Genomic DNA, 20,013 nt, shown 5'->3' with positions numbered 1-20,013 from the left:
AGAGATTGACGGTATACAGTATCATTTTGTCTGTATGCCTCCATGTCCTTCTGTACTTGCTGAGTGAAACTCACTGTGTGGGAGCGCACGGGGCGGAGCTTCATGGTTAAGGGGGCGTGGCCGGGGGCGTGGTCAAGGATGACTGAGTGGTGTGGATCTCCCGGCAGGCCTCCGCTCGGGCTCTGGCTCATCCAGACCAGGGGGGCACCGGCGGACGCTCCTCTCTCAGGGGGCTGCGGAGGGGACACGAGGTGGGGGGGGGGGGGGACTTGCAGTTTAAAAGTTACAGGCCAAAACACAAAGTTTGTTGTTATAATCAGGTCTCTGACATCAAGGCCACCTAATCATCCCTTCCCCTTAATTGGCTGATATCAATCCCTGTCTCCTGAGCCGTTCAGCCATTGTGTAGTGTGATGTGTGCCTGGTGCCAGTGTAATGGCAGCCATTGTGTAGTGTGATGTGTGCCTGGTGCCAGTGTAATGGCAGCCATTGTGTAGTGTGATGTGTGCCTGGTGCCAGTGTAATGGCAGCCATTGAGCCTGCGTAGCCCAAGGTTGGGTGCTACCAGTGGTGGTGAAGGAGGCAATTTCCACCCTACATTGTAAAGCGATTTGAGTGTCTAGAAAAGCGCTATATAAAATGCAATTATTATTATTATTATTATTATAATTATTAGGGCTGTCAGTTTATCGCGTTAATTAGATTAATTAATTACACAGCAAATTATCACGCTATGAAAATTAACTAAAAATCCATTAAAAAAAAATACAATTTTAATAATTTCTTTTGCATTTGCATGTTCTTGGTATCTGATTCTAGGGACATCTATGGATCTCAGGGAATGTATTCCCAGTGTCAGAAATACTGTGTCTGTTACTAGGCTTGAGTAAATTGTAATGAACCAAATGAGAATATCAATTCAATTCTGTTTTGTTTATCTTCGACTGTGAATAACACTATGCTCAAATTGACCAGACATGAAAAATCTAAGCAAATGAATAAAGGGAAGATGATTAAACAGACGTTTTTGTAGATACAGTACTGAATTCTGCCATCCGGACACATGCAATTTGAAATATGATTATAGAATATAAAATATCAGGCCTAAAATGGTTATGCGATTAAAATACGATTAATTAGATTAATTAATTACAAATCCTGTAATTAATTAGATTCTTTTTTTTTATCGCCTGACAGCACTAATAATTATTAATTACAGCGCCACCATCTGGCCAAATGGCACCAGATTCGACACTGAACACTCCCCCTGGGTTCCACAGCAATACACCCGCCGAGTGTAGAGATACCTGGTAGATGGCGAGGGGCGGCGTGGTGGGTGCTGCTGCTGCCGCCGGCGTCTCGTTGACGTTGGCGCTGCTGCCCTCCGTCGACTCACACTCCATGATGGTGAGGATCTTCAGGGCGGAGGGGGGCGGGGCCAGGTGGAGGGGCGGGGCCAGGTGGAGGTTGGTCAGACGGGCCTTCTTCAGGTGGTGGAAGTCCCCTTCAGTCAGCGTGTACCTGCACAACGTGCACCAATCAAATCAAACAACAACGTGCACCTGCAGTGAAGGAATGAGTTTTATTTCTATAGCGCTTTTTTCCAAACAAAGTTACAAAGTGCTTTACAGACGATGTTAAAAACAGCAAACGGCAAACATCAGCAAAGGCGACATTTTTTGTTTTTTTTTGTTTACTTTTTCTCCTCCTATTTTTCTGTATTTTTCTCCCCGTCCCAATTTAGTCATTATGCCAATTCCCCCCTCCCCGTCCTGGTCGTTGCGCGCATTTGCCCCCCACTGGTCGGTCTAGGGAGCCCTGAAGTCTATCAGATGCTTCCTCCGATACATAGGAGACAGCCAGCCGCCTCTTTTCACCTGGCAGCGAGGACTCTCACTGGGGAAGTGTAACGCGTGGGAGGTCACACTACCTTCCCCAGTTCCCTCCCTCCTCGCTGTGCAAGAGCCCTGACCGACCTGTAGGAGTCGCTGTTTACAGCGACCAGGACCCACCCCACTGGCTTTCCACCCGTTGACTCTGCCAATTGAGCCAGTATGACGACCGGCCCAAGCCGGAGGCACCGCTGACAGCCGGATTCGATCCCACTGTCTCTGCGGTGGTAGACACAGACGCTTAGTCCGCTGCGCTACTCGGCCGCCCCTTTAAAGGCGAAATTTTTTGTATAGAAAATAAAACAAGATAAAAAGAGACAAAAAAAACTTTCAAACAGGATTTGTAGGCAGATTGATAAAACAGTTTATGCAATCAGAGCTGACCTAAACCCATAACCGTAGGAAAAACATGTAAAAAAACAGATGTGTTTTTAAAAGTGACTTAAAAGAGGACACTGACTCTGCTAGCCTAAGATCCAAGGGAGCGTAACAGTAAGAAGCATTTTGTATGAAAGTATTCTGTACTTCTGTATGACAACTATTAAAGAACTTGAACTTGAAGGGTAAGGCGTTCCAGAGCATGCTTGACTTTGCTGTTGTCGCCGTGAAAGGGTTAACCTGTTGTCGTGTAGTAGTGAAAGGGTTAACCTTCTGTATTGCCGCAGTGAAAGGGTTAACCCTTTGGTAGTGTGGCAGTGAAAGTGTTAAAATAATAATAAAAAAATTTAAACACAGGGCAGCAGGGTGGCGCAGCGGACATTGCGCTCGTCACCAATGCAAGAGACACCGGGTTCGGCTTGGGCCGGCCGTCATACTAACTCAATTGGCAGAGTCGGCGGGTGGAAGTCGATGGGTGGTAATCTGGACGTTGTGGACAGCGACTCCTACAGGTCGGTCGGGGCGCCTGCACAGCAGAGACAGGAAATGGCGCGGGTAGTAGTGTGAGCCTCCCACACGTTACACCTCGCCAATGAGAGTCCTCACGCTGGCAGGTGAAAAGATGTGACAGGCTGCCTCCTCGTGTAGCGGAGGGGACACGTGATGCAAGGCTTCTATCCTCCCTACAACCGGCCAGTGGGGGGGCATATGCGAACAACGTTCAAGACAGTGGAGGAAAGAATTGGCACAGTGGAATTGGGATGGGAGAAAAAAATTGAAAAAAGGAGAAATGGATTAAAGGAGGATGGATTAAAAAAAATAATAATTTAAATTTTAAAATCAACAGTCTGGTCATAGTCGTAGGCGGGCACAGAGTGGTTACGCCCAGATGGCGCGCGGTGTGAGGCGGCTAGCGTCGCGGTTCTCTCACCTGCGGCCTTTCTCCTGGCTCCTCCTCTCCCGCTCGCAGAGCGCCGACTCGTTGAAGGAGACGCGGCGGCCGGCGGAGAACGTGGTCGCGGAGAGGAAGCGCTCGGTCTCCCCGACGCCGCCGCCGCCGCAGCTGGAGGCCGAGAGGCCGTCCGACTCGTCCAGGCGGAGCGTGACCTCTGGGGGCGGGAGAGGAGGCAGAGCGGGGTTGGTTGTGACCATAGACCATATATATATATAGATATATAAAGGCTAGATGACTCGCCACGCGGCGGCCATCTTGCCACAGGCAGCACGCCCACTCATAACATGAATGTCTATGGTGCCTGTACTATTGGAATAACCACAGCGTGCTCAATTTTCAACCGATTTTCAAACGGTTTAGTTTGTTATAAAACGTCAGAGATGTAGTCATCATACTGCATACTTGTAATGGACTTTCACGTGAAAATAATTTCAACATGTCCAAGCGTCCTGAATCATAGCCACGTTAATAACGTTTGTAATAAACCAAACCGTTTGTAAATCGGTTGACATTTTTTGCAAGCTATGGTTATTTCATGTTTTACATATATAATTTTTGTTTTTTGTTTTGCATATATATATATATATATTTGTTTTGTAAGGTTTTAAATTAGTACACTCATTTGAGTAGTGGAAAAGGGGTAGGATTCAATAAGTGTATACTTCTTCCTACTCCTTTTCGAACATGTAAATTGAGTTATGTTTTGCTTTTGTTTATATATATTTTTTTCGTCTAATTTCTTGAAATCAATGATTTGTTTTGATTTTATATTGTTTGTATTTATTTACATGTTCGAAATAAAGATATCAAATCAAAAATCAAAAATCAAAAATGTCAATAGTACATGCACCATAGATATTCATGTTATGAGTGGGCGTGCTGCCTGTGACAAGATGGCCGCCGGTGAACTACGCTGGAGACTCCGCCTCGCACCATCTAGTTATATAAATATATATCTATGTTTGTGACGACGGCGCGCACTGAGCCGGGAGAGAAATAAATACGTGAATGGATCTAAAAGCGGCGGGCTAGCGGCTGACCTTGAGCGGGCTGAGAGTCCTCCAGGTAGGTGGTGTTCGTCTTCTCAGGGTCATCACTCGCTCTGAAAGAAGAGGAGTGTACAGGGGGAGGGGGGGGGGAAGTGAGGAGAGGAGAAGAAAAGAAGAGGAGAGAGAAGAGGAGAGGAGAGAAGAGGAGAGGAGAGAGAGGAGGAGAGGGGAGAGAGAAGAGAGGAGAGGAGAGAGGAGAGGAGAGAGAGGAGGAGAGGGGAGAGAGAAGAGAGGAGAGGAGAAGAAAAGGAGAGAAGAAAGGAGAGAGAAGAGAGGAGAGGAGAGAGAGGAGAGGAGAAGAAAAGAAGAGAAGAGAGAAGAGAGGATAGAGAAGAGAGGAAAGGAGAGAGAGAAGAGAGGAGAAGAAAAAATAAGAGGAGAAGAGGGGAGAGAAGAGAGGAGAGAGAGAAGAGAAGAGAGGAGAAGAAAAAATAAGAGGAGAAGAGAGGAGAGAAGAAGAGAGAGAAGAGGGGAGGGGAGAGAGAGGAGAGGAGATGAGAAGAAAAGAGAAGAGAGGAGGGGAGAGAGTGAGAAGAGAGGAGAAGAAAAGAGAGGAGAGGAGGGGAGAGAGAAGAGAGGAGAAGAAAAGAGAGGAGAGGAGAGGGGAGAAGAAAAAATAAGAGGAGAAGAGAGGAGAGAAGAGGAGAGAGAAGAGGGGAGAGGAGAGAGGAGAGAGAGAAGAGAAGAGAGGAGAAGAAAAAATAAGAGGAGAAGAGAGGAGAGAAGAGGAGAGAGAAGAGGGGAGGGGAGAGAGAGGAGAGGAGAAGAAAAGAGAAGAGAGGAGGGGAGAGAGTGAGAAGAGAGGAGAAGAAAAGAGAGGAGAGGAGGGGAGAGAGAAGAGAGGAGAAGAAAAGAGAGGAGAGGAAAGGAAAAAAGGGAAGGTCAGACAAAAAACTATTTTCATTTCAATCGTCTCTGAAATGTCTGGTCACATCAGATCTTTTTTTTCTTTTTTTTTTTTATATATTATCATTCATTACACTCAGGGGTTTATTCCAGTTCTGTCATAATAACCACGTGTGTGTGCGCGCGACTGGGCTCTGTCGTCCCCGGGAGTCTGAAGTCTTCAGACGGCTCTGCCAGTTCCGTACAGTAGTTGTATGTACTGTACACTGGAATGATACAGAAGGTTAACCTTTTCACCACCACACTACAGACGGTTTAACGGTCTGTAGTGTGGTATAGTGAAAGGGTTAACCTACTGTAGTGTGGTTGTGAAAAGGGTTAACCCTTTGTCGTGTGGCAGTGAAAGGGTTAACCTTCTGTATTGTCGCAGTGAAAGGGTTAACCATTTTGGTAGTGAACGGGTTAACCCTTTCTGCGCCAACAACGCGTTAACTCGTGTTAGCCCACCAAACGTTGAGCGCCAACAACGAGTTAACTCGTTGTTATGATCGTTATTTCCTTTATTCGCTATTGCCATTCATAATTCATCGGGGCAGCCTGTGCATGCTGTTCTGAGTGTGTCTGAGATCGCAGGCGGTCAATACCGCCGCCTAACGCCTTGCGGCCGCTATTGCACTCCATTTGAAATTATGTATTATGTTTTCTGGGCCGAGCTGAGCCGTGCGGGTGGGGTTTAAATACTCCGGCAAGACAAGCGCTTACAACGATGCATCAACTAGCCCCCCCCCCCCTCGTTCATATGCAATGCCGGATAACGTGGGACGGACTACCAGTACTTGGAATGGCGATCAGATAATTGGATTATTTTTTTTGCATTACATCAGAGACAAGGTAAGGACACTATATATCCAATCTTGCGTTGATCCTATATCAACCTAGCCTGTCTGTGTGGAATGTGTGTGTGCTGTGTCCCGTTGGTCATCATCACAGCACAGATGGGCGCCCCGCTCTAAACCACATTTCATGCTTGCATGAGGAAGGATAATAGTACCGATAATCTAGTGTTGATTTCAGGATGATTCGATAATCAGGCGAAAAATTACAACTTGATAAGTGGATTTCACTAAAGGGCTGTTTTCGCATCTTTTCCTGGGATTACTCGGAATCACCCAAACTATACTCATATTCACCACGGTATAAAACGGAAATGTACGGATGAAAAAATTATCTGTTTTTTGCATGTTGACTGGAAGAAACTCACTGACAATCGACAACGTTATTAGATCCATAGCTATAATATTTAATATAGTTTTCAGCACTGCAAACACGGCATTCTCCTCATTGAACAAAGCGCTGGCACACAACGGCCCAATGCCCATAGCGCCCTCTGGCATCCAATGTGTTAATGTAGACCTTTTATTTGTATGTCAGCTCATTGACTGCCAGAATGGACTCAACCTTGATGACTTGGACTCGGACTAGGGTAATGGGCACTCGATTTGTATGTATAAGATTTAGAGGTCCTACAATTTGGAATTCAAAACCCTCCGTAATAAAAAATTGCTCATCACTCAAATCCAAGCTTTAATATACATTGTTAAATGAATAGCTTCAATCTCGTAAAACCATTAATGTCACTTTGTTTCACAGTTTCATGTTAATTTGTTTAGACTAATTATTAATGTTGTTGTTTTTGTTATTATTATTATTATTACTTTGATTATTATTATTATTATTATTATTATTATTATTATTATTATTATTATTATTATTATTATTATTATTATTATTATTATTATTATTATTATTATTATTATTATTATTATTATTATTATTATTATTATTATTATTATTATTATTATTATTATCATATTATTATCTTAATATTATGAAAATTGTTTTATGAACTTATTTCCCTTTACTTTTGTTTTTGTGTTTTTTCTTTATTCGATGATTTAATGAGTTGAGGCCCCGCCCATCTGGGTCTCTTGCCTCTACTCAGCACCTTTATATACACTTTCTGTCATGGTCAATGTTTAAGTATTTTTTTTACTGTTTTGCTGAAATGGTGCGAAATAAAGAAATAAAAAAATGGGCACTCTACTCTGGCTTTTCTTTGGTGACTCGAGACTCGGACTGGAACACTGGTGACTCGAGACTCGACTCGGACATGGAGACGTAGCGACTCGACTCGGACATGGAGACGTAGCGACTTGACTACAACACGGCCTGGGCTCCACCTACCTGGAGTAGCACCGTCCGCCTAAGGCTGATTTAAAAATCACTGTTGTCATTTATGCTTTTTAGCTATTTTCTTAATCATGTTTTGCTATTTCTTTTGTGGTTTTAAACTCCTGCTTTTCTTTTCTTAACTTTTTTTTGCTTTATTGTCAAATGTTGTGTTTTTTTTGTGTGTGCTATGGACGCCATAAAGTCGAGTTAACTCGCCGACGCTTGAGCGCCAAACCCGAGAAAAGTCGGGTTTTCATCGTTATTTCTTTTAGTCGATATTTCCATTCATTATCCATCCAGGGAGCCTGGTGTTATCATAGGGAATGAGTCTGAGATCGCAAAAGTGCAATACCGGCCGCATCCTACCAGGCGGCGGTATTGAGCACCCTTTGAAACCTTGTGTCTTGGGCTGTGCGTCGATTATACGGGTCCGGGTCGGCTGTTTTCCTCCGGGCAGGCCGAGCGGTTATAACGCTCGGATTGAGAAGAATCAAGTACTCCCGATCCGTGTTTTGCGGTGGATTATGTTGGCGACACGATGGACATCAATACTTGGAATGGCGATCAGATCATTGGAATATTCTTTTTGGAGTACATCCTAGTCAAGGTAAGGGCTATGTGATATCAATCTTGCGTTGATCCAAGAATGTCTTCATTGCGATCGAGCGTACGTGTGTAACGTTAGTCCATAACGTATTCCGTTGGTGACGTTCAAAGCATCAAAAAACGACCCCCCCCCCCCCCCCCCCCCCCCCCCACCCTTTCATGCATTCATGATGGAGCATAATACCTATCATATGCATTAGATTTTTTTATTGTAGCGGGTGTAGGGACAGAACGCCAATGGATTAAGTATAATACACGTTGGGGGCTATTACTTACGGGGCTTTCACACTCAGCCTTTTGTATCGAATCACCGTCCCGGAGCACGGGGGGCAGTGTTCTCACTCACCACTTTTGGGGTGCGAAACGGCGCTGAATCGTTTCACCCCCCGCTGAACGGGACCAGCTGGCAGAGGTGGTCTCGGGGTCGGTCCCGGGAGAACGGGGGGTGTGGCTTTGCGAGCTTGTACCTTTTCACGGGCATGGCGCCTGGTGCTGACATAACGTCATAAATGTTGTTTGCCATTGCTATGTCTATACATTTGTTCGAATGCATTTATTTCTATTAGACCAGTGGTGCCCAACAAGTCGGCCGTGGTCGACCAGTAGATCGCTCAAAACGCTCAAAAGCGGACTCCCCCTTCCATTCGTGATAAAATATAACTTCATATTTATTGGCAATTTGTTCATTTTATATCAACATCCAGAGTCCGCAGTCGTGTTAAGACATTCCCGTTTACATTTTCGGTCGACCAGTAGATCAATGACATTCAATATAATCGATGCGTATGTTGCATGTGTAGTAACGTTAGCGTTAGCCGTTAGCTTAGCGATATTGTTAACCCTGCAAAACGATCAAAAGCGGGCTCTACAACAGAGTTCCATTCGTGAGAAAAGGGGGGTGGGTTATATTGACAAGGATTGACAAGAGGTTCAAATATAGCTTCATATTTATTAGTTATTTGTATCTTTATATCAACATCCATTCTCCAGTCTCCGTGTGAACACTTCCTGTGTTTACATTTCGAGCGTGACATCATCGACAATAGCCGGGGGGGTGTCGTGATTTGTAGCAGCAGCAGCAGCGCTCCTCTAGTGCAACAGCAATGAGCGAGTGCGAGAGGGATCTGTTTGGCAGTAGGCTGCTGTGTTATTAGCTGGCTTGCTAGGCTACTTATCCAAGCTACCGATATCCCTCCCTCCCTCCCATCCGTGCTTTTGCTCATCGACTACGGCAAGCTTACAAGCTCAAAACGCAAACCGTAAACAAAACCCAGAGCGCACCCAGAATGAAGTGTGTACACAAACTAGAGGGGGGAGAGGGGGGGGGGGGGGGGTTCGGATCAGATCTCGGCACGGGCGGAACGGAACGAAATAGAAACGAATAGAGTGAGTGAGAAAGGGCCCTTATATTCACCACGGTATAAAACGGGAATGTATGGATGAAATTTATTTTTTCTTTTTTCACATATTGAACGATAGATACTCGATGTCAAATGGGCCATAGTATTGTATCCATAGCTATAATATTTAAATAGTTATATAGCCCTGCAAACACCGCCACGTATTCCTATATACTTTAGAACGCTTAACCACACATCACACATATCCCTCTGGCGCTGATTGAGTGAAGCACTTTGAGCTGCATTCCAATGTATGACAGGTGCTATATAAATAATAAAGATTATTATTATTATTATTATTATTATTATTGTCATCACCTGGAGTAGCGCCGCCCGCCCAGGCAGCAGCGGTGGCAGAAGAGCAGCAGCAGGGAGAGCAGCAGCAGCGTCCCGGCGGCGAACACACACAGCAGCACCAGCAGCAGCACATAGTTCTCCACCCGGCCGCCCGCCGGCACCTCCTGCTGGGAGAGAGGAGAGAGAGAGGAGAGAGAAGAGAGGAGAGGAGAGGAGAGGAGAGGGGAGGGGAGGGGAGAGAGAGGAGAGGAGAGAGAGAGGAGAGGAGAGAGAGGAGGAGAGAGAAGAGAGGAGAGAGAGAGGAGAGGAGAGAGAGAGAGAGGAGAGGGGAGGGGAGGGGAGAGAGAGGAGAGAAGAGAGGAGAGGAGAGAGAGAGGAGAGGAGAGGAGAGGGGAGGGGAGAGAGAAGAGAGGAGAGGAGGAGAGAGAGAGGAGAGGAGAGGAGGGGAGAGAGAGAGAGAGAGAAGAGAGGAGAGAGAGAGGAGAGGGGAGAGAGAAGAGAGGAGAGAGAGGAGAGGAGAGAAGAGAGAGAGGAGAGGAGAGGGGAAAGAGAAGAGAGGAGAGAGAGAGGAGAGGAGAGGGGAAAGAGAAGAGAGGAGAGAGAGAGGAGAGGAGAGAGAAGAGAGGAGAGAGAGAGGAGAGGGGAGAGAGAGGAGAGGAGAGGGGAGAGAGGAGAGAGAGAGGAGAGGGGAGAGAGAAGAGAGGAGAGAGAGAGGAGAGGGGAGAGAGAGGAGGGGAGAGAGAAGAGAGGAGAGAGAGAGGAGAGGGGAGAGAGAGGAGAGGAGAGGGGAAGAAAAAAGAAGAGGAGAAGAGGGGAGAGAAGAGAGGAGAGAGAGAAGAGAAGAGAGGAGAAGAAAAAAGAAGAGGAGAAGAGAGGAGAGAAGAGAAGAGGAGAGAGAGAGAGAGGGAGGGGAGAGAGGGAGAGGAAAGAAAAAAGAGGAGAAGAGGGGAGAGAGAGAGAGAGAGAGAGAAGAGAGAGAGGAGAGAAAAAAGAGAGGAGAAGAGAGGAGAAGAGGAGAGGAAGAGATGGGAGGGAGAGAGAGGAGAGGAGAGGAGAAGAAAAGAGGAGAGGAGGGAGAGAGTGAGAAGAGAGGAGAGAAAAGGAGGGAGGGAGGGAGAGAGAAGAGGGGGAGAAAAAGAAAGGAGAGGAGAGAGAGGAGAGGAGAGGGGAGGAGAGTGAGAGAGAGGAGAGGAGAGGAGAGGAGAGAGAGAGGGAGAGGAGAGGAGGAGGAGAGGAGGAAAGGAAAGGAAAGGAAAAAGGGAAGGTCAGACAAAAACTCTTTCATTCCCATCTTCTCTGAATGTCTGGTCCACAGATTTTTTTTTTTTTAATATTTCCTTCCTTCCCTCGGGTTTTCCGTTCTGTCTAGCCCACTGGGCTCTGTCGTCCCCGGAGTCTGAAGAATCCCCACTGGAGGCTGGGTCAGAATCCTGGTCCTACACTGGGGACTGGGCTCAGAATCCTGGTCCTACACTGGGAGACTGGGTCAGAATCTGGTCTACACTGGAGGGGACTGGGTCAAGAATCTGGTCCTCCACTGGCTGGTCACTGGTCATACACTGGACGACTGGGTCAGAATCCTGGTCCTACAATGAGGGACTGGGTCAGAATCCTGGTCCTACACTGGGGACAGGGTCAGAATCCTGGTCCTACACTGGGGACTGGGTCAGAATCCTGGTCCTACACTGGGGGGCTGGGTCAGAATCCTGGTCCTACACTGGGGACTGGGTCAGAATCCTGGTCCTACACTGGGGACTGGGTCAGAATCCTGGTCCTACAGTGGAGACTGGGTCAGAATCCTGGTCCTACAGTGGAGACTGGGTCAGAATCCTGGTCCTACACTGGAGACTGGGTCAGAATCCTGGTCCTACACTGGAGACTGGGTCAGAATCCTGGTCCTACACTGTGGAGACTGGGTCAGAATCCTGGTCCTACAGTGGAGACTGGGTCAGAATCCTGGTCCTACACCGACCGGTTGAGTACCATCACTAGGAAAAGTGTCTGGGTCATATCCACACAATAGTAATAAAATCAAATTGAATCAAATCAAGTTTCTTTATTAGTTGTCATACAAAAATACAGAATACTTTTATATGAAATGCTTTTTTCTGTTTTGCTCCTGAGAGTGTGCTAGATAAAAATAGATAAGTATAAAATAGAAAGTCAAAAGTACGTAAACAAAAGTGTTCAATGTACATATATACAATATACAATGCAGAGTAGAAAAAAAGTAACTGAGTTACAATACAATATACAGTACAATGCAGAAATGGGATGAGGTACAACTTAGGGTAAGGTGCAATGAGGTATGACTTGTAGTGCAAATCACTTTACCAATAAATATAAAGTGGGTGCTACAGTGAGTTGTTTGTTTAAAGTGAGTGTGTACGTGTGGATGTGTGTGCTGTGAGTGTATTTGATGGTTTGTTACATAGTGTTATTGTCGTTGAGCATCCTGATGGCCTGGGGATAGAAGCTCCTTCTGAGGCAGGGGTTAGACACAGTGTTTTTGTGCTCGTTTTTATACGTTTTTGAATACGTTTGATGTCCTTATTACACAGAAATGCGTTTTTTTTTGCGTTTTTTGGCGGATACGGCTGAAACGCTAAATTGTGTTTGCGTTTTGGAGAACCCCTAAAAAACGCGCCGACAACAGCCGTGTAGTCTGCACGGAGCCGTTGTTGCGAAAACGCCCATGCGCAGTAGATACCATCTGCGTGCCCTTCCGGTGACAACAGTGTGTGTGTGTGGGTGTGTGTGTGTTTGGGACACGGAGCTATGTCCCAAATAGCTGCAGCTACCATGTGTTGTCAAGTTATTGTTATAAGGACCCCAGTCCAAGCTACAACAGTCTGCATTTCCTTAACAATTGTTTGTATTGAGCCGTATTGTATTGTACCCATATGCAATATGTTAAATAAAGTTTACATCCATTCATTCTGCTAGCATTACCGATTGCATGAGCAGCTGGCTAACATTAGCTATCAGGATTCAGACCCTGTTAGCTCAGAGCTCCTCTTTCAACTTAACAAGCATTAAACAAAATGGCCCAGTCATCTATTCACCTTTGTTTAATACACACAGCGTTGTCTCTAATGTTATCTAACTACTGATAGCTCCCGATATCATCAGTTTGGTGCTGGCTAACTAGCGTGAGCTAACGTTAGCTTCTAGCCACAATGCTATACTGTTATAATGGCATACTCCATTGACGTTAGCATGCAGCTAACAATGCTACCGATCTTTTTTTAGACTAAACTATCCGCTCTTGGTGGTCACTTGTGTTGATGTTAGTTTTGTTTCATCAACAAATGACAGGCAGAACACACAGTGAATGTATCCGTTTTGTTTATTGCACTTTTATTAGGCTTTGCTGAAAAAGAATTGCTGCATTGAGTAAATAGGCAAGATGGTGGCGCGGCATAGGCGCCTGCCTTGTTGACATTTTCTTTGCTGGAGCTTCCAGGAAGTGTATTGGCACATTCAAGTTCTGATTGGTTGAAATTGCCTTCATGTTTGCCACCTACTGCCACCTACTGCTTTGGCAGTGTACTACATCAGTGTGCTCAGGTGACAAAAACGAAAGTGTGACTCGAGGCTGCCACGTCGTGGCGAAACGCATATGACAATGAAACGAAAATGAAACGAAAGGTGTAACCGCCGCCTGAGTCTCTCTGTGCTTGCCATGAGACTCCGGTATCGCTTGCCTGACCGCAGCAGTTCAAAGAGGCAGTTGTTTGGGTGACTAGAGTCTTTGATTATTCTCTTAGCCTTACCCCTGCAACGCTTGTTGTAAATGTCTTGGAGATTGGGAAGCCCACACACGTTAATGTCCCCATGGGGCCAGACACGTCTTCTTTTTAAACAAGTCAAGAAGAAACATCACAAGAAATCAAGAACAAAACAAAAGAAACACCATGAAATCCAAAATAAAATGTAAAATAAATAAATGCCACACTCCCAGACATACCCCAAGTGTTACGAAGGATCAGATTAAACCGAATATATATATTTATTTATTGATATATATTGCATAGTATTTGTATATCGTTTGATATCCCTTGTATATTCCTTGTACATATACACGGAATATCCCTTTAGTCCAGCCCATAATATTTCATTCTCCTATTGGACAGTGGTCCACCGGCGCCAGGGACCGGCCCCCGGAGCCAAGTTCAAAGTCACCGACACGACATGTCTGTACTTGCCCGGCCTTGCCCAGGGATACGGCGACAGAAATGAGAGTGGCACTATTTGTTCACCGTGCGTATAAATACGGCGCAGGTGAATGTAGAAGCCCCTTAGCCCCTTACCTCCGTACCCTTCGTCCTTTTAGTATGTTACCCACTAAGTGAAGCCTCACCCACGATACAACGTGCGGTGAAGTATGGCCTGTTTGGCCTCAGAATAGAGCATCGAGACCGTGTGCGAATTAGTAACTGAATTGTCAGAGTTTGGCGCTATACCGTCGAGTGCGACATATTTCTATTGAGTCTTTAATAGTCTATTTGTGTATAGTGTATCGTGCGGTTAGAATTCTATAGTGACCAGCATCTCCAACGCTTTCTCGTATTAGCTAGAGTTCTTATCCAGGCTGGGCCGACCGCATGGCGCTTTCACCCGAGGAGACCTAGGCGAGAACCGTATGGACATGTACACTGGATTAATCTACCCGACGACTGCATAGCCCTTTGCGGCTGGAATATATTTGCTTTGGTCCTATGATTTATGGAGCGGATAATCGCCGACGCCTGCACGTGTTGGATTTACCCCGAGAGGAGTCAAGTCGAGTCGGCGCTCAGAGAGCCTGAGGCCGCCTAGCTTTCTTCACTGTAGAGCTACAGTCTACAAGAGAACCAAGCTGTATTCGTCTGTGGATCAAGAGACTACTGCACCGGCTTCTGTACCTGAAGTCTCCCTAGTCATCGTTGACCAGACGTCCTACTACCGACAGATCTTCTACCCCCCTTGCTGGCTTACAACCAGTGGGAACCCCTTCCAGTATCTCCCGCTATATTACTAGTGCACCATAGATATAATTCCCTAAGATTCAGGTTGTATAATTACCTCCTGCGTAACCAGAGAATGGACATTCGTTATTGATTTGCCTACGCATACTCCTTTGCCTTACAAGTGCATTCAAAGAATAATGTAAAGTATCCTATGTACCTTTTGCTCCATTAAATACTTGATTAATACCTTTGACTGGAACCGATTTCATTGTGGGAAGTGTTCATCATATTCATATATCGTGTACTGTATGGCCAGTAATTAAAGTAGATAAAGCGGTAGTGGTTTAATGATACCATACTTATCAATACAGTCAGGGAATTGTACCCCTCAGTTACAATTGGTCCTTCGAGCCGGAGGGTAACTAGTGTAATATTAATATAGTGGTATTAATATTGACATGGCCTATGATGAACACTCCACAAAACGGTTCTCCTAAAGTAGATCGCCCGCAGCGTAGACGGCAGACACCTCAGTACTTAGAGGATTACGTTGCCAGTATACTACCTAGCCTTCTACAGACGGTAAACGCGGAAAAAGTAGAAAGTAAAATTATGTCCGACCCTATCAACCAGGCTACCCCGCCAACAGAGGCCCTAGTGGGTTCTAATGTAACTGACCAATCTCACGGTAGGGACCAGGAGGGAACTGACACGACTTTACCCCCCGCCAAGACCGAAGAAGTAGTCCCCGGAGAGCTCCAGGAGAAAGACAACCCTCCAGAGATGGAACTCTGCCCGGTACAAGAAGAGGAGAGCGCCCAGGAGATAGAGCTCCAGGACTCCCCGCAGGAGAACGCATCTCCAACGAGTACTGCCAGGAGCGGATCACCTCAACCAGCGTCTTCCCCCAGCGAGGCGGACAAGATGCTGGCACAGGCGTTCCTCGCCAGCCTAGCAGCCTCAACAGAGCGCGATCGACTCCAAGCACAGACGCTTAGTGAGCGCGAACATTCTTCCATGGAAAGAGAACGCCTCCAAGCGCAGCAACGGAGCGACGAAGATCGTATACGTCTAGAGATTAGACGCCTTCAGACGGAAGAGAATATGGTAAGAGACCACGCCGAAGCCCAGCGCGCCGCCGCCGAAGCCCAGCGCGCCGCTGCCGGTGCCCAAAGAGAAGCAGAGCGCGACATCGCTCTCACCAAGCGCGAAGCCGAGCGCGACCGATTACAAGCGCAGCTAATGGAGCAGCTGATCGCCAGGGCAACACCCCCTCCCTCCGCACGGGGTTCCAGGGCCTCGTCAAGACACGGGTCAAGGGCACCCTCCCCTAACCGATCAAGCGACCCTGAGCCCGACCACCAGAGAGAGCCTATACCCCCCTCCGAACTCCTTCCCCGACCGGTCCCAGTGAGACCCAGCTACAAGGAAGGAACGGTATACACCGCGGAGAGGCTAAATAGACGACTACAGGATCTAGAGGACCTGACAGAGGAAGAAGAAGAGGGAGAGGAGGAGAGTCAAGCCCGACAGCAGCACAGTACTCCACAGGACCAGGAGGTCCAGTACAGCCCAGGCTCTACCCCCGCGGCTCTGCGCTACAGACCCCCGACTCAATTCACGGGTGAGATTGACGCACGACCAGTCCCGAGAAATAGCACCTGGATACGCGGGCCATGGTACCCTGCCGGTACCAGCCCACCGAGAGGCGTAAGAGGAGACTCGCCTAGGAGGCCTCTCTTCCAACGCTCACCGATGTGCCAGCCATCTACGGCATCATACATTGGCACACCGACGTTTCCAGACTTCACCCATGAGAACAGAGCACAGTACACGGAGCTACGGATGTGCTTAGAGACAATGATGGCTGATGTAGCTGATGAACGCCACAAGTATGCTATCCTATTGAAGCACCTCAAGGTGCCCCGAGCGCACAATATAGCGCTGGCCTATGCCACCTGTACTACCCCATACACAGCGGCTCTAGCAGCACTCGACCAAAGATATGGACGCATATGGGACTACGTAATACAAGAGATAAGGCATATTGACCGCCTACCCCCAGCAACAGACAATCGCTCACTAGACGACCTGTCTATCAAGGTACAATCCCTGGTAGGGATGCTGGGGGCGCAACGAGAAAAGGGTATGCACGAACTATACGCAAACTCTAATGTCGAGAGGATTTTAGAGAAGCTTCCGCCCGCCCGACAAGAGCGCTTCAGGCGGCAAAGAGACCACCGTGATCCTAACGGTCCCGAGCCATCCCTCCTAGACCTAGCCGACTTCCTGGCAAGAGAAGTCAGCAGCCTGCGATTGGATACGTTCGTGCGGAGCACACCAAGCTCCAGAGAGGGACCTAGGAGAGCAAACGATGGCCGAAGATTGGTGACTGTCATGCACCAATCAGAACCAGTACCGAGCAGCAAGAACCACAGTACCCCCTCGATGAAAGAGAAGTGGAAGATGGTGTGCCCGTACTGCGAGAAAGAACACTGGTTGTCACAATGTGACACATTCAAGAAGATGACCGCCGACGAAGTGGGTCAATGGATAAAGTCCAACCGACGCTGCCACTTAAAGAAGAGGTGTAGTCGGTGTGACGGAGCCCACCTAGATGTCCTACACGACAGTAACAGAAGAAAGCCTGCACCCTCAAGCAGCACAAAGGCAAGTGTTATGTACATTGACCCCGCCAGCAGCGGGGGCGCCCGAGTGCTCTTAAAGGTGGTCCGCGTAACACTGAGTTACCAAGACAAGGCATGTCTTGGACACTTACGCCGTCCTTGACGACGGGTCAGAGAAGACCCTTCTCCTCGCATCCGCTGCGGCCCAGCTGGGGCTGCGGGGGAGCGAAAACCAGATGACGATTCGGATAATAAGAAGAGATCTAAAGACGATAAAGGGCGAGAATGTCTCCTTCACTATCGCAGCAAGCGGGCAGCCAGAGAGACGGTATAGGATTACTAATGCTTTCACCAGCCAAGAAATAGGCCTGTCGCAGTACACCTACCCCATCGCCAAGCTGATGGATAAATATGTGCACCTGCGTCAACTACCTATCCCGCTCATAGACGGTGCCACCCCGACCCTGCTGATAGGCTCCGACCATGCAGACCTCATAGTCCCGATAGACCGGGTCCACACAGGGCCCAGAGGCTGTCCTGCAGCAGTCGAGACCCGCCTAGGATGGACATTACAAGGCCCCCTCGCTAAGTCTCTTAACCGAACAGCAGCCACTAGCTGCCTCCACTCCAGAGTGACAGAAGAAGACACCACCCTCCTACAGCATGTCGAGAGGCTATGGACACTAGAGACAATGCCCTTTAAGAACGAAAAGAAAGACATTCGTTCCAAGGAAGACATTTACGCCATAGCACTCCTCGAGCAAGGGACAAAGAGAGTCAAAGTCAACGGAGTGATGAGATATGCAACTCCACTCTTGAGGCGAGAGGGTATGCCCACCTTCCACGCCCCAAAAGAAGCGACGGAGCGGTATCTATTGAACACAGAGCGGCGCCTAGCCAGAGACCCCGCTCAAGAGACTGTGTACCGCGCTGAGATTAACAAGCTAATCACAGCGGGACACATAAAGAAAATTGACATTAAAGAGGCCGATCAGACGACCGAATCATGGTACGTGCCGCCCCACAAAGTCCACCACAACGGCAAGGATCGTATTGTGTTCAACTGCAGCTACCAGATCGGATCACAAAATCTGAATAAAGAGCTCTTGCCCGGCCCAACACTCGGCCCCTCCCTACTAGGCGTGTTACTACGTTTCCGCCAGGACAAGGTGGCCATCAGCGGCGACATCAAAGGGATGTTCCTGCAGGTGAGACTAGTGGAGGAGGACAAGCCCCTGCTGCGGTTCCTATGGAGAGAGAGGATCGGGGATGAGCAACCAGCCATCTATCAATGGGAAGTCCTCCCTTTCGGAACCACATGCAGCCCATGCTGTGCTACGTTTGCACTGCAAAAACACGTCGCAGAGGACCCAGCAGCTGATGAAGAGGTCCGGAAAAGTGTAGAAAATAGTTTCTACGTGGACAACTGTCTGCAAAGCGTCTCGACGCCAGAAGAAGCCGAGGCCCTTCTACTCAAGCTCCGCGCCTCCCTGATCAAAGGCGGCTTTGATCTCAGGCAGTGGGCCAGCAGCGACCCGCAAGTATTGCGCAGCCTCTCCCCAGAGGACAAGGCAGCAAGCAGCGAGACCTGGATGGCGACCATCCCAGGAGAAGCCCAAGAAATGACATTAGGACTAGTCTGGCGCTTCAAAACAGACTCGCTCCATTATAAACACACACCCCTGACCAAGGAGCAGGGAAGGTCGACTGCACTACCGACCACCAGACGGAGTGTATACAGAACACTCGCCAGACAATATGACCCGTTGGGATGTATTCTACCTTACACCACCAGGGCAAAGATGATTGTAAGAGCGTTATGGGACAAGGACCAGGGCTGGGACGACCCCATACCCGAACACCTTGCATCCACATGGAGAGAGTGGGAGACGGAACTCAGCTCACTCCCAGGTGTTAACATACACTGCAGCTACTTCCCACCCACAGTGAGGCCGGAGACGTGCCAGATGGACCTGCACGTCTTCAGCGACGCCTCCGAAGTAGCCTACGGCTCGGTGGCCTACTTGCGTGCCCGAGAGGAGGGAGGAGAAATACATACTGCTTTCATCCTGGCTCGTTCAAGAATAGCACCACGAAAGCAACAATCTATCCCGCGTCTAGAGCTCTGCGCAGCCCTAGCAGGAGCGCACCTCGCCACGTTAATCCAACGTGAACTCACCATTCCGGTGCAAAGAACAATCTTGTGGTCAGACTCCACGACAGTACTCACATGGATCCGGTCTGATTCGTGCAGATACAAGGTCTTCGTGGGGGTCAGAGTCACAGAGATTCAAGAGTTAACAGAAGTAGCAAGCTGGAGGTATGTGGACACAAAACACAACCCAGCTGACGTCATCACCCGGGGAATGTCCCTGGATGACCTCACCCGTCACAACCCATACAGTGACGGACCAGAGTTTCTCAAGCTCCCGGAAGAAGAGTGGCCTACACCCACCCCACGGGAGGCGAGTAAAGAGGAGGCCGAAAACAAGAAATCTGTGTTCTGTGGATTGAACACACTCGTCTCCACAGACCCCGACATAGACGATTGCCTCACCCTAGAGAGTGCGCAGCTAAAGACATTTCTGTGGCACCACCCAGAGGTTCAGCCCACTACTGACATTTCAGCAGCTGACTACGAAGAAGCAGAACTTCTTCTACTACAACGAGCCCAGAGAGACTCGTTCCCCGATGAGCTAGACTGTCTACAGGGAGCAAAGCCCGTCCCATCAGACAGCAGACTGCTCCACCTAGCACCCGAGAGCGACGCCCATAGTCT

At 48.0% G+C, this 20,013-nt stretch overlaps 1 protein-coding gene across 1 annotated transcript in view; it reads right to left on the bottom strand.

Moving 5' to 3' along the window:
* Positions 1-20,013, bottom strand: part of cbarpa (CACN subunit beta associated regulatory protein a) — a gene marked incomplete at both ends in the record, with an annotated part of 44,812 nt that overhangs the window by 8,150 nt on the left and 16,649 nt on the right. Inside the window, 5 exons of the mRNA XM_084313371.1 lie at positions 75-233; positions 1,308-1,521; positions 3,202-3,379; positions 4,266-4,327; positions 9,677-9,819. Of these exons, the coding sequence (XP_084169497.1) occupies positions 75-233; positions 1,308-1,521; positions 3,202-3,379; positions 4,266-4,327; positions 9,677-9,819 (756 nt within the window). The remainder of the gene's footprint in view (positions 1-74; positions 234-1,307; positions 1,522-3,201; positions 3,380-4,265; positions 4,328-9,676; positions 9,820-20,013) is intronic.

This window comes from Notolepis coatsorum (genome assembly GCF_963971535.1).
Source record: "Notolepis coatsorum genome assembly, chromosome: 4".
Classification (NCBI taxonomy): Eukaryota; Metazoa; Chordata; class Actinopteri; order Aulopiformes; family Paralepididae; genus Notolepis; species Notolepis coatsorum.
The sequence above is the reverse complement of the archived record's forward strand: the minus strand, read 5'-3'. Positions and strand labels throughout refer to the sequence as shown.